At 38.6% G+C, this 13,609-nt stretch overlaps 1 protein-coding gene across 3 annotated transcripts in view; it reads right to left on the minus strand.

Annotated features, from left to right (window-relative positions):
* Positions 1-13,609, minus strand: part of Stxbp5 (syntaxin binding protein 5) — a 140,978-nt gene that overhangs the window by 48,840 nt on the left and 78,529 nt on the right. For all 3 annotated transcript variants that reach the window (XM_021221148.2, XM_021221150.2, XM_021221149.2), the window contains exons 10-16: positions 13,269-13,423; positions 12,116-12,188; positions 8,121-8,268; positions 7,827-7,894; positions 7,525-7,565; positions 4,900-5,120; positions 4,278-4,456 (exon numbers count right to left, since the gene is read on the minus strand). In XM_021221148.2, the coding sequence (XP_021076807.1) occupies positions 4,278-4,456; positions 4,900-5,120; positions 7,525-7,565; positions 7,827-7,894; positions 8,121-8,268; positions 12,116-12,188; positions 13,269-13,423 (885 nt within the window). The remainder of the gene's footprint in view (positions 1-4,277; positions 4,457-4,899; positions 5,121-7,524; positions 7,566-7,826; positions 7,895-8,120; positions 8,269-12,115; positions 12,189-13,268; positions 13,424-13,609) is intronic.

Below are 13,609 nucleotides of genomic sequence, written 5' to 3' on the forward strand. Positions count from 1 at the left end.
CCAGGCTGGCCCCGAACTCAGAAATCCACCTGCCTCTGCCTCCCGAGTGCTGGGACTAAAGGTGTGCGCCACCACTGCCCGGCTAGTTTTCCTTCTTTAACATATCCTGAGTATAGATTATGGCAATCACTGAAAACCAGTTTGTTAATGAGATACTAAAATACTTGAAAAGTATTCAAACATTAGCTTTTAAAAAATAAATGTGTGAATGAGGCAGGAGGATCATGAATTTAAGGCCAGCCTTGTCTACAAACTGATAAACAGCCTCCAAAGAAATAAACCGAGCAGAGAAAGGAAGAAAATGGTTGCTAAGCATCACTATTCTTAGTCTTTACAGACCTGCTAAAGTGGAGTTTACGGAAGGTCAGAGACCAGTGATCTGTCAGTCAGGTCATTACTTTATGATATGCTTTACCATGACTAATCTATACTTTAAAAAGCATGTTTTACAACTCTATTATAATGTAAACCTATATTTTGAGATGCAAATATTAATATGTAAGCCTATATTTTGACACTAAGATTATTAAGAATTTCTAATTTCTAATCATTTAGTGAAGAAAAAAACCATACCAGACATACAAAGCTCAGATACACCCTCACACCAAGCACACATCCTCTGTTGTCCCCACACCCATACCTCAACCCGATGAAGCCAACAGGACTATTTCTCCACCCAGCCTCCCCCTCCTCAGACAGCTTAGTCAGTATCAGGAGACACAACTGGCTCTGAGGCTACCTGATCTCATTGACTTTATCAGAAATTAAGGTGATATTTTAAATCATCACTTGAAAAATATTTTATTTCTTAATGCATTGAAGAACACTAAAGGAAAACAATAGTAAAATCTTTGGTTGGCCTCGCAGAATGGGTGATCAGGTTCTAGATAAATGTCTTATGCATGTTTCCAACATTAAAACAGCATGGACTTCCCTGCCTCAGAGGAGAAAGTGATGGGTAGTTTACCTCTTACTTAATGCCAGATGTTACTTGCAAAAGAAGGTGATAGACAAAGTGTTAAGAGTACCAAAATAAAATGATGTAATAGTAGTATTTTATGTGATGCAAGTGTCATAATGGCCACCACAGAAAACCAATTCTTATAAGTAACTCAAAACTGATTAACCAGTTTACACATGTTAATTACTATTCTTGTTGCTACCATAAAGTAGTTGACAAAGGCAACTTAAGGAGGGGAGGGTTGTCTCGGCTCCTGAGTGAGGGGATACAGCCCATCAGGGTGAGTGTTACCATAAGGCAGCTGGTAACACTGCATCTCTGTGAGGGAGCAGAGAGACAGAGGGATTAGTGTCCTCAGCTGGCTGCTGCTTCTTTCTCTTCTTCATTTCCATGGAATGATGACAATTAAGCAGGGCGCGTTTCTCCTCCTACATTAGGCTGCTCTGGAAATGCTCACATTCTTAGAGGTTATCCAGCAACTTTCACTCCAGTCATGTCCAAAAAAAGATTAAGTATGACAAAGCTACTTGTTATTGTGACATACGGACATATCACTTTTAAGCAAAACAGCAGTTCTCAACCTGTGGGATTGAAAGACCCTTTCATAGGAACTGAACATCAGATATCCTGCTTATGAGATAGTTACATTATGACTCAAAACAATAGCAAAATTACAGTTATGAAGTAGCAAAAAATAAATCTATGGTTGGGGGGTCACTACAACACAAGGGGTGTATCAAAGGGTTACAGCATTAGGAAGCTTGAGAACCACGGAAATACAGCATTCACTCTAGTCCTCAAAAACTCGTGAATATCTGACAATACAAAAGGAATTTAGTTTATCCTTAAAAGGTGAACCTCTTTGCCACAAATTTTAATAGTTCTAACACTGCTCTAAAGTTCAAATTCAGTCTCTTCTGATAATCAAAACTTCTAGGCTTGTGAGTCCCTCAAAACAAAGGAAATAAGATGCATACTTCTAATATACAGTGACACTATGAACATCCCCATTCCAAACACAGGGAATAGACAACGAGAAAAGAAATGTCAAAGCAAGACCAAATCCTAAGGGAGCCACCAAACCCTGAGGTCAGGGGTCTCTGGGGCTTGCGGTCGCATCGTTTGGGCCCCGACAGCCCTGAGGAGATCCGCAGCTTCAGTTCTGCTAGCGTAAAGCCTGCAGCTTCTTTCCTGGACCAGTCCTGCTCTAAGCCTGCATCCTTTCTTGGTGTAATAGAACATTTAATACAAAAGCTAAGGGTTTTGTTGCTATTTCTTCCTGATGACTTTTTGGAGCTATTAACTGATTAGGAACTATTACACAGCAATTGCTAACGCTGGATGGTCCTAGAAATCCGACTTGTTCTGCTGTACTCTTCAAAACCCGAAGCTGGGCCCCTGGGCTGCATGTGTGAGGATAAGAGAGTGTGTGGCCTAGGTTACAGTCTGTGGGCAGTAGTTAAGACTCCAGGCTCTGTGTTCAGTTTACTGGCTAGAAGTAACAAGATATCCTTGGTTATTAACTTATGTCCATGTTCTTTCAGTCAGCACAAAACCTAGAAAACCTCCCACCCACTGTATTAGAAGTGAGAGACATTTCCTAGGCCTGCTTTTCACATTTATCTGAGAAGGCAAGGTCAGAGGTCTTGCCACTCTGGTTTGAGAGCACCGTGTCCCTTGTCATAACTATTTCCTGGCCTCTCTTGTCATGGGAAAGCGATGTACTGACTCATTGGGTAGAAAACTGATTTCATGTTTTAGACTGTTGAACATGGTATCTATAAACCTGTAGGGGTGAAGGTAAAGACCGAATTAAAGTATTCTAATTTTGTTGAAGATGACACAATTATCCCACATTTTATGTAATAACATTGTGACAAATATTTTAAAAATTTACTTCATATAAGTGGTAAAACTAAGGAAATATAAAATTACCAATACACATAAAGATTAATTATATTTTGCCACCTCTAAAATTAACAAAAACTAAACACATAAAACCCAAACCATCATAGTAATATTTACTAATTTAGTGTTAACATAGTTCTGAGTAATAAAAGAATCAAAAATAAAAATTCTTTAAGTTCCAATGTAGATAATACATGCTGTAACTGTAGTTAAAAGGAGATGTGTGTTTCTAAGTGTGAGAGATAAAGAGGATGTGGGAGGAGGCGAGCAGGAGAGGAGGCATAGGGAAAGGAGAGGTAAGCGTGGATGGAGGGCAGAGCGGAAGTCAACTGGGACCCCGGGCAGCACCCACATTTTGAAGGAAGCAGTTCTTTGCTGTGCCCACTGTAGATGTGACACTCATCTCAGGCTTTCCTCTACCAACGTAGCAGTAACAGCAGCCCCACCCCCGTTGTAAAACTAAAAATGTCTCTAGACATCGGTACATATCCTGAAAGAGGCAAGGTCATTCTGACTTGAGAATCACTCATTTAAAATCCTTACGTTCAAGTTCTCAAGAACACATGAAGAATTTCTGTAAAGCATGCACTTTAAACCTGTGACCGTTCTTTCATCTGTTTGCCTTTTGGGGGGAGAGACTTTTATTATATGACCATTCAGATCACCACGTGTTTACTAGCAGAGGGGATTCTGGGAGGTAGGTCTACAGTAGAGGCGATACAAGGAGGCCTAGTTGTTTAGTTAGAACAAATGCTGACCTCTCTACTCTGAATACCCATGAGAAGGACTCTGTCCACTCATGGAACCCTGCGAGTCACACTGTCATCATGGGATTCAGTGATTTTAATTATTTACTCAAAACTTTATTCCTCTATGTCCTTAAAATTTAACCATTCAAAAATAGAAACTGAGCAGAAAATTGAAAACAAAAAATGTATCCAATTTATTTCTGCATTAACTAGTATGGTCTTAAAATGATGCAAAAATAAAGCCTTTTAATTAACAATAAAGTGATGTTAAGATTTGAAAAAAATAACATGGTGAAAATATGAGAACGGCAAATCCAAGGTGAGGATGGAAGGAAGCAGAGCCCTCAGAGGTGAGAGAAGAAGATGAACATTAGCCACGCTGAATCCAGATCCCGACTGAGACCACGGGAAGGCCTACTGAACACACCGGTGACACGTAGTCATCATACCTCATTATTGTAAACCTTGGTCATCTTAGGTATGTGACACTACAGAGTCACCATCCTTCTTAAACCATAAAAATACAGGTTCAGTTAACCATAGCCAAACATAGAATTTTCCATTTTTATAGGAAAATGCTATTGTAAACTTACTAATGATTATTATTTATCTAAATTAAGAGGTACCATATAAAGCAGACCTAAGCTTTTGCGACTTACTTTAAGCAAGGTACATTATCACGAAGCCCATCAGATGAGCTGCTGCTGGTAGACGGATGAGACTGAGGAGGAATGGGCTGAGGGTTGGAGCTGCCCACGGGGGTGGACAGAGGTGGAGGCTGCTCACCCTCTGGTGTTTCCACATCATTTATTTCATATAACAGTCGAACTTCAAGCATCTGTCATAAAAGAATGGCTGTTTACCTATTTCTAATAGTTAATGCTCATTGTATTCTAATGTACCAGAAAGAATATTTTTAAAAGTTAAAAACAAGAAAAAATGTTATATTTAAAAGTAAAAAAAGTTTCGACTGAACCTCTAAAAACTTGTGTACATAGGTATGATCTCACACATGTGCACACATACACATCTTGCCTTTTGAATATATTGAATACCAGTAAGTTGATATTCCTTACATAAAAGATCTAATATAATTAAAGATTCAGATAGACCATTAAAAATATATATAAAGTGCTATTTATGCACGAAACAGGTGGTGATATAAATACTAATGTGCTTCCAAAATTTTTATACAAAAGCAACTGCAAACTGTTTACTAAATAACTTTCAAAAGCTTAGAAGTATCAGACAATTGACATGGCAGAGTTATGAGGTGATTACCGGAATGACTTCTGTAAGCACTTCCTGTTTGCTGAACCTATAGATGATGACATGGGCTGACACTCCAGCTATGCACAGCATCCTGCTCTCTGGGCACCAGGAGATGATCTGAATGGCGTATGGATCTTCATCTACAATGTCCGTGTTCTGTCTGTCATCTTTGTTTCTTGACTTCTCAAATACTTTAGACGTTTTTAATTTATACAGTACTTGTAGAGTTACTAGAAAAAAGTATATTACAAATTTTAGTTGAAAATCAAAAACTGCTAATTCTTCCTTTCCACCCCTTTCAGACATTTCTTGCCCATCTCCATTTCTTTGTGCCAACAAATACTTTCTCTCTACCAGGAACCCAGAACCTCCATACTTTGCTGGGATTTAGGAAGCTGCAAGTTCCACTCCTGGCTAGGACCCAGAGTGGGCAACAGCCATCTAAGACAGGGTCAAACATCTGCACGTCTAGAGCCGTGACTATAGATAGCTACATTCTAGTGTAAAGTCACAGACACGAGCAACCAAGACAATGTGCCCCCTGCAGGAGCTAGCAACCCTAGCATAACAGGCACCCAGGAAAACAATTTAACTACAGCATGCTACAAGGATGTAAAAATAGCAATTATGAAAATACACAAGGACATTAAACAGGAACTGAATAAATGCTTTTGTCTGACAGAACTGCAGGGATAAAAATGCAGAAGAGCCTGAGGAAAGGAGGTCCAGGGACAGGCCCAAAGTGGGATCCAGCTCAAAGGGAAGCCCCAAGGCCTGACACTATTACTGAGGTTATGGAGCACTCACAAAAAGGGGCCTATCATGACTGCCCTCCAAAAGACCCAGCAAGCAGCTGAAAGAGTCAGATGCAGATATTTATACCCAACCAATGGACAGAAGCAGCTGATCCCTGGGTTGAATTAGGGAAAGACTGAAAGAAGCTGAGGAGGATCAGCAATCTCCATTAACCTGGAACCCTGAGATCTCTCAAACACTGGACCACCAAACAGAGAGCATACGCTAGCTGATATGAGGTCCTCAACACACATATAGCAGAGTACTGCCAGGTCTGGGTTCAGTCAGAGAAGATGCATCTAACCCTCAAGAGACTGGAGGCCCCAGGGAGTTTAGAGGTCTCATGGGGTGAAGTGTGGGGGGTGGGGACAGGGAGGAGGTATGGGATGTGAAACAGTTAGAGGGTGGACTGGAAGAGGGATAAAATCTGGAATGTAAAAAAAAAAAGATTAAATAAAATTTAAAAAAAGACTGACAATACGAACAGTTGATTGAAATAAAGTGATTCAAGACATGAAAACGGAATTTAATAAAGAAATAGTGAAACTAAAGAAATGCAAGCTGAAATAAAACTCAGGAAGTCAAACTAAAATGTCACCTAGCCCTCCCAAGGCTCAAGGTACCAATGCACATACAAACTCATAGAGACTGTTAAAGCTGCACAAGATCTACACAAGCTCAAGTCACTGAGCCAGGCAAAGTTTCAGCATAGAGAAAGATACAAAATCAAACTTTCATCAAAAGCTATTTCCAACTGATGCCTGCTAGAAAAGAGAAAACCGGTATTCTCCAGTCACTGGGTGCCAACCACATTCCAGGGCAGGCCCCAGGCCCGTAAGTATTTGGTCAGTACAAAATAGAATCCATTGTGTATGTATGCCTGCTTTTTGTTTCCTTTTGGTATTTTTCGTCCTATTGTTTTTTTTTTCTTTTATTCCTTAGTTTTTTCTTATTTTAGGGGTGGGCAAGAAGTTAGAGGAGCTTGGAGGTAGGAAAGATCCAGGAGGAGTTGAGGGAGGGAAAAGAAGATGATCAAATATTGTACAAAAAGTTTGTAAATAAAAACCCCACCGAATTATTAAAAAGTCAAATATCATGGTTAATTATCGTATTATGGAAAAAACAACCTATACATACCTAAACAATATTTTGATTTCTCTATTTTCTAATTTATTATACACTAAGACATTTCCACCCTCACAAATGAATTAGAAGCAAAAGTACAAAAGGAATTTGGCACAAAATCTTTGGTGTAAACATATGGAGAACATATTTTATTTCCTAAAATGACATTCTATATAACAACATTCTCCCCAAAAGGCACCAGTATTATCAAGCATCCTTATAAAACACCAGCTATCCTGAGGTAAGTGATTCCCATACGTGCTTGCTATAAATGGTCTCTAGCCCTTCAGGCTGCAGCTCCCCAAGTGTGCTCCTGTCTAATCACAAGGTCTCCTTTACAAAGACAGCATGAACCTTTGTAGTATTAACTTAAAGTGGACATAAACATTTGATTTAAAATATATTTTCACTTCTATTTTTGACTTCTAAAGAGAAGTTCTGAAGATATCTTGAGAAGATTAGAACACTGTTGAGAATTATTATTTGATGTACAAATAACATTAAAATATCTTCATTCTTGAAAATTCTAAACTCACATATTGAATAAGCCAATAACTTAAGTTGATATCCTGGAACTTTCCAGTCTGCGGTGGTCTGTACAGGTATTTACAGCATCACATACAGGGCAATGGCAGGGAGAGATGACAAGTAGCTAAGCCTTTGAGGGCAATGGCAGTGAGAGACAACATGCAGCTAAGCCTTTAAGTTACTTACTTGCAGAAGCGTCCCAGAATTTCACCGACCCATCGGCATGCCTAGGACAAACAAGACAGAGAAGAATATAGAGAGAAGAATAAAGAAGAAAAAATATTGTAACTTTTTAGCAAACTCATTCACTTAGATGAGTAAATGGCAGAAATCATTGTAAATCAGTGAAATCTTGCAGGTAACTTTCCTATTATTTTATAACATAAAAGAAAGCTTTACTGACTTAATGAATTAAAATTCAACTGTCATTACGTATATGAACTATTACTGATTTAATTAGTAATTAGTAAGAATATACTTTTACTTACCCTGTAATAATTATTTCTGGGTAACTTTGAGCACCCAAGCCCCAATTACCACCATTGATGGGCCATTCCTATTAAAAAAAAAAAATCATTGAAAGTTGACTTAGAAATATATACTCTTTATAGCAGATAAGTAGTTTACAATGTATATGTCTATTAGGAAGGTATGAACACAGTACATATAATTTACTTAAAAAACATGATTTCCTAAAAATTTAACCATGTTATCAACACCTCAAGGAGACAAATTTAAGATAATAACATGTTGCGTTAAACAGTGAAACTCAGGTTTGGTACCTTTTTGCTGTAACCTTGACGTTTCTGTCTAGCTCCAACAGAGTAAAGTGCAGGAATAAGGTCCACAGGACAATCAGCAAAATATTCACAACATGTGACGGGGGACTCATGGATACTCAAAGGGTAGGGATTCTCAAATATAGGGTATCTTTAACAATAGGAGAAAGAAAAACACATTAACACATTGTAAGCTATGATTAACACAACCATGAAGACATTCCTATACATGCTAGTAAGATTACATTGATTTAGTTATGTAAATGTGTAAAAACAGTGGAGTTTAATTACAGAAGATGCTCTTTATCCACCAATAAACAGAAAGGCTGTGGTTGTAGTTATATACCACTGCCACACACAAGGTTGCGTGCTACACACACATTTGTCTCATGTGTTTCTCATACCAATTTTATGATACATTTTCCAGAACAACAAAGGCTTTGAGTAATTTGTTAGAACCATGTGAGCTAGGAAGTAGCTGGAGCAGAAGTTGAAACTACTGTGAATCAATGAGCTATGTGCATGCCAACCAAAAACCTGACCCCTCTGCTGGTGTAGCTAACATAAATTTCAATTCTTTTTTTTTCCTCCATCAATGTAAAAACTCATCCAATATTAAACCTGGAACACTTGTTTTGTATGACAGTCAACCACAAACATAACGTGACAGGGCTGAGAAAATACTGGGCAGAGCACACTCATGTGTCTCTGGGGGCATTTCCAGAGAGGACTAATGGACAATGGAAGGCTCTCTCTGATGGACCCATCTCAGAAGGTTGCCCCGCCCCAGTGGAATGAAGGAGAAGACCTGCTGCACCAGCACACTTGTCTGCTCTCTGGCTGCTGGGACACTGGAGCCCAATGACTGCTTTACGATATCTTCCTGCAAAGATAAGATGCTGCCCAGTGTGAGCCCAAAGCAATGGACAGAATCCTCTCAAACAATGAGCAAAAAAAAAGAAAAATCCTTTCTCAAACATTTTTCTCTCCGGCATTTGTCACACTGGCAAAAAGTGAATACATTGTATTTTGGTAATAATACAAATTATACTTTTCATGTTCTTTGGATATGAAGTCAGACACATTACTGGTGAGCCAAGAGGTTAGTTCATTTTATAGCCATGTAATTAATTTATTAATATAAACAAACAATGCTTTAAAATCATTAAAATATTAATGTGCTTAAAACGAAAGCCACAGCAATACTTTTTAGAATGAGACTAGTTAAAGCATCTTTTTAAAAAAGTAGAAACTAGCTGAGACACTTAAAAAGTACAAAATGGCTATGCTGTACATATTAGATCTATGCCCACTGCTAATAATACTAAAAATAGAGGATATTTCAGGAACAAGCATTTTATAGACTATGAGTTCAATCATCTCTACCTTTATCCCCAGACAAAAGATTAAACACACACAAAAAGGAGTAGTAATAAAAATTAACTTTCTTCTTTTCATAAAACATCTGCTCCTATGCTCCAAGGGCCTAGTATTTCACATATCTAATTGACAGTTCTGCAAAACTAAAACACCTTCTTCCACTGGATTTCAATCATATTTTCCTTGATTTAATCATATCTCAGAACAGATCACATGCAACAAATTCCATTATTATTTTTTGAATGGTCTGTTATAAAACAAGCAAACAAGCCTTACAACAATTACTACAGGTACCAGCCTCTAAGTTGAGATGCGCTCACAAAACAGAACCAGCAAACAGCACCACTCACATAGACGAGGTTTCTCACCCTTAGTACTGTTCACACTGGGAGAAGCCTTGACTTGGAAAACTGTCCTGTGCATCATGGATGTTCGAAGTATATTTGTCTTTTATCCACTAGATGCCAGTAGCATCCCACTAACAAAGTATCTACACAGACACTGTGGAACAGTCCCTGGGGGCAGAAGCACCTTACCCTGAGGCTTTCTGTGAATGATTCTGTGCTTGATGGATACGTCTTGGGAGAAAATAAGTAAGATGGTGGGTCCCTTCACAAGATAGAGTATCCCTGACAACAGGTAATAAACAGAGCAAATACCAGGAGTTCTTACTAAGAGCTGAGCAGGTCGGGTAGGGGATTTACAGATCAGACATGTCTATAGAGTCTAGGAAAGCCAGAAATCATAGAGTGAAAGTTGTGTGGATTCTGATAACAGTGAAACAAGTGGAGAGTTCCAGCTGCCGAAACATTGCATAAGAGAAGATATGAAAAGCAATCTATTACACATAGAGCTACTACCCCATAAATTGAGACCAGTTTGGGAAAATAGCAAGAGGGCAGGCAGCTTAGAAATAATACCCACTATCTTCAAAAGTAGCAGGTAGAGTAGTTAAAACAACCATAGCAACCAGTGGTTAAATTAGAGTAATAAGGGCATGATGCAGATTCTAACGACTCTGACAGGGCCTGGCACAGTACATCACAACAGACTGAACAAACACGGGAGAAAGACTAAACGGGTCAGCAGAGGCAACCTGACATGGGTCCATGTTGGGCAAGCTTTTCATATATGGCTTCAGTGTACACAAGCATGAAGCAGAAATGTAAGGACCTGAAGAAACTGTGAGCAACTGTGAGTAACAGAAAAATCACAATTCATCACACATGAAGAAGCTGAACTGGTGGCTACAGGAGCCTTTGTCCTTAAATACTAGTGTCTTTGGTCTTTGGACAGGTCTACCAAAGGAGAAACATAAACTTCAATGCAGCCACAAACCCTCTGATCTACAATGAGATCCTGCCTGAAATATATGTTCAGGCAATGGTGGCAACAAAATTTGTGAGAATAACTAAAAAACATGCGATTTGACTGAAAGGGACTGAGGACCCACTACAGAAAATAGAACTCATATCTGACATCACTTGGGTGACCAAGAGCTAAGGTAAAACCAAATAATATGGGTCTAAAAAAAAAAAAAGCAGTAATAAAATGACCCCTAATGACATTCCCTATACTCATAGACCAGTCCCTTGCTCAGCCATCATCAGAGAAACTTCCTCTTTCAGCAGATGGGAACAAATAGAGATGCACAGTCAATATTATGAGGAGAATTAGAGACTATACATAGAACACTCAGTCCTAAATGGGAAGTCTCCATCAAGTCCCTCCTTTCAGGTCTCAGGGAACCCCATGGAAGAAGAGGCAGAAAGAGTAGGAGCCAGAGGGAATGGAGAGCATTAAGGAAACACGGCCCTCTAAATCAACATGAACAATGCACCTGTGAACTCCCAGGGACTGAGGCAGCACGCACAGGGGCTGGCCAGGTCTGAACCACATGAGACCCCCGGAGCTGAAAGAAGTGGACATATGCCCCAGCCTCTCAGCCAGATCCCATATCCAACTGCTAACCAACAATGCGTACACAGTCAGAAGAAACCTAGTCGTCCGTGCCCAGGACGGCGCACTGTCTCAGTGTCATCGCATGGCAGGGCTTCTCCTTTTTCTTTTTTAATTATTATTAATTTTATCTCATTATTTTTACTTTTATTATATTTATATGTATTTGTTCTCTCTTTTTATCCTGTAGGTCTTTTGTGTAAATATTACAGCTTTTAGTTCAGTGTTTTCATGGGATTCCTGAATGTGCATCAGTGGATCTCTGAATCTTGTGCTTTCTCTTCCATTTGTTTTGTTTTATCTTATTATATTTCATTATCAGCCCTTAGGAGACTCTTTATGCTCTAAGGAGAGACAGAAATGGGTGGATCCAGATGGGAGGGGAGGTAGGAAAGATGTAGAATGGGAAAACACAATCAGAATACATTAAGTGAGGGAAACAAATTATTTTCAATAAAAGGAAGGAAGAAATAGAAGAATCTATGATATCCATTATAATCAACACATTTCCGATTACTAGAAATGTGGATCTGGAGCATTAAAAAGAGTTCATGTTTATAAATGTCAAGTTTTAGTGGCATGTAATACTTTAATGTCATGCTAAAAGAGGTCTTGTGGTTTCCCACATAGTAACAGAGTTGCTCACCCAGTGTCCTTACCCATTTTGTGCAAGGTCTATTAGCACTAAGTCCTTTTCCAGGAGAACAACCACAGCATACGGTTCCTGAAAATCTACAACATGAGAACATTGCATGAACAGACTTTACAGACTCCAGGGGCAGCCACAGAAAACATCTAGTTGAGCTCCTTGTTTCCATTTCTTGAGGGTTTAGCATTTTAATTGGCCCAAGACAGTTCATACAATTTATATATCTTGGATGAGATAAAGGTATAAAATACTCCATTCAAAATCTTAACATATTTGTAAAGAAGAGTAAGACAAGAACCCCAAAGAAACATTTTTGATATTAGATTTTTAAGGATGTAGTAGAGACATCAAAACCACAATTTGATCTTGACCAGTTATCATTATAGAATCTTGAAATAAGCCGATAGAGTTCTGTAATCTTTTTCATGTTAGGTAGTACATGTCTGTTAATAACTAAAAAAGGAATTGTATCTTTGAACTTCACAGAGATGCAGATGTGATGAAAAGTGAGACGTATAAGTGCATTCTGTGTCAGCTTGCCCATGCTATGGTGCTCCGAACTGCCTGGTTAGTATCAGTCAAGATGCTGCCATGAAGGAATATTTCAGAAACGACTAGCAGTTAGTTTGGTACACTGCATAAGGCAATTAATCCTGGAACAGCTTGGCTTAAGCCTATCAGGCGAAGGTCTTAAGGGCAAACAAGGCTTGCACGATGAAGACAGAGCTCTGAGTGAGGTTTAAACCGAGAACTCCTCCCTGAGATTTCCACATGGTTCAGAACCATGACTTTAACTCATTCTGGACTTTTCTAGACTGTTAGTCCTGCAATCCTTCATATACACACATACCTAGTGCAATCCATTATACATACACATGTAAGTCTTTATTGGATTCTTTGGAGAAATCAAGGAAAATACTGTCTTGCAGAATTTAAATTACTCAATATGCTCAGTGTCTGTCTTTGAACACTAGTTAATATTAATATACAATATGGAAGAGATTAAGTGTACTGAAAAAAAAAAAACCCATCATTTAAAGTCAAATTGGCCATGTTATGAAGGCAGACCCTGCTCCCTTAAACACTAGAACAGTGGAATATGGAAGCCCTTACACAGCATACATCTCCTTTGAATGTCAGTATGTATGTAGAGCGAGCCTCACCGTTTGGATATGGCGTTTCACAGAGTGTGAGAAAGTCAACGATTGAATAGTCCATTTCCAGCACTGCTGTGCTTTTCCCGTGCATCACTGTTAAGCAAGGTCTTCTTCCCACGGTATCATAGGATAAGCCTCCCGACAAAATAATAAAAGGTTCCCTGGAAATAAAAAAAAAAACAAAAAAAAAACAAAGGATGTTTGCAAATATCTGAATGGACACTATTTTTTCCTGCAGCATCATATAGTTATTCAATGACAGTATCCTCTAATATATATATATATATATCCTCTAATATATATATATATATATATATATATATATATATATATATATATATCATATA

Source organism: Mus pahari, chromosome 21 (genome assembly GCF_900095145.1).
Source record: "Mus pahari chromosome 21, PAHARI_EIJ_v1.1, whole genome shotgun sequence".
NCBI classification, from domain to species: domain Eukaryota; kingdom Metazoa; phylum Chordata; class Mammalia; order Rodentia; family Muridae; genus Mus; species Mus pahari.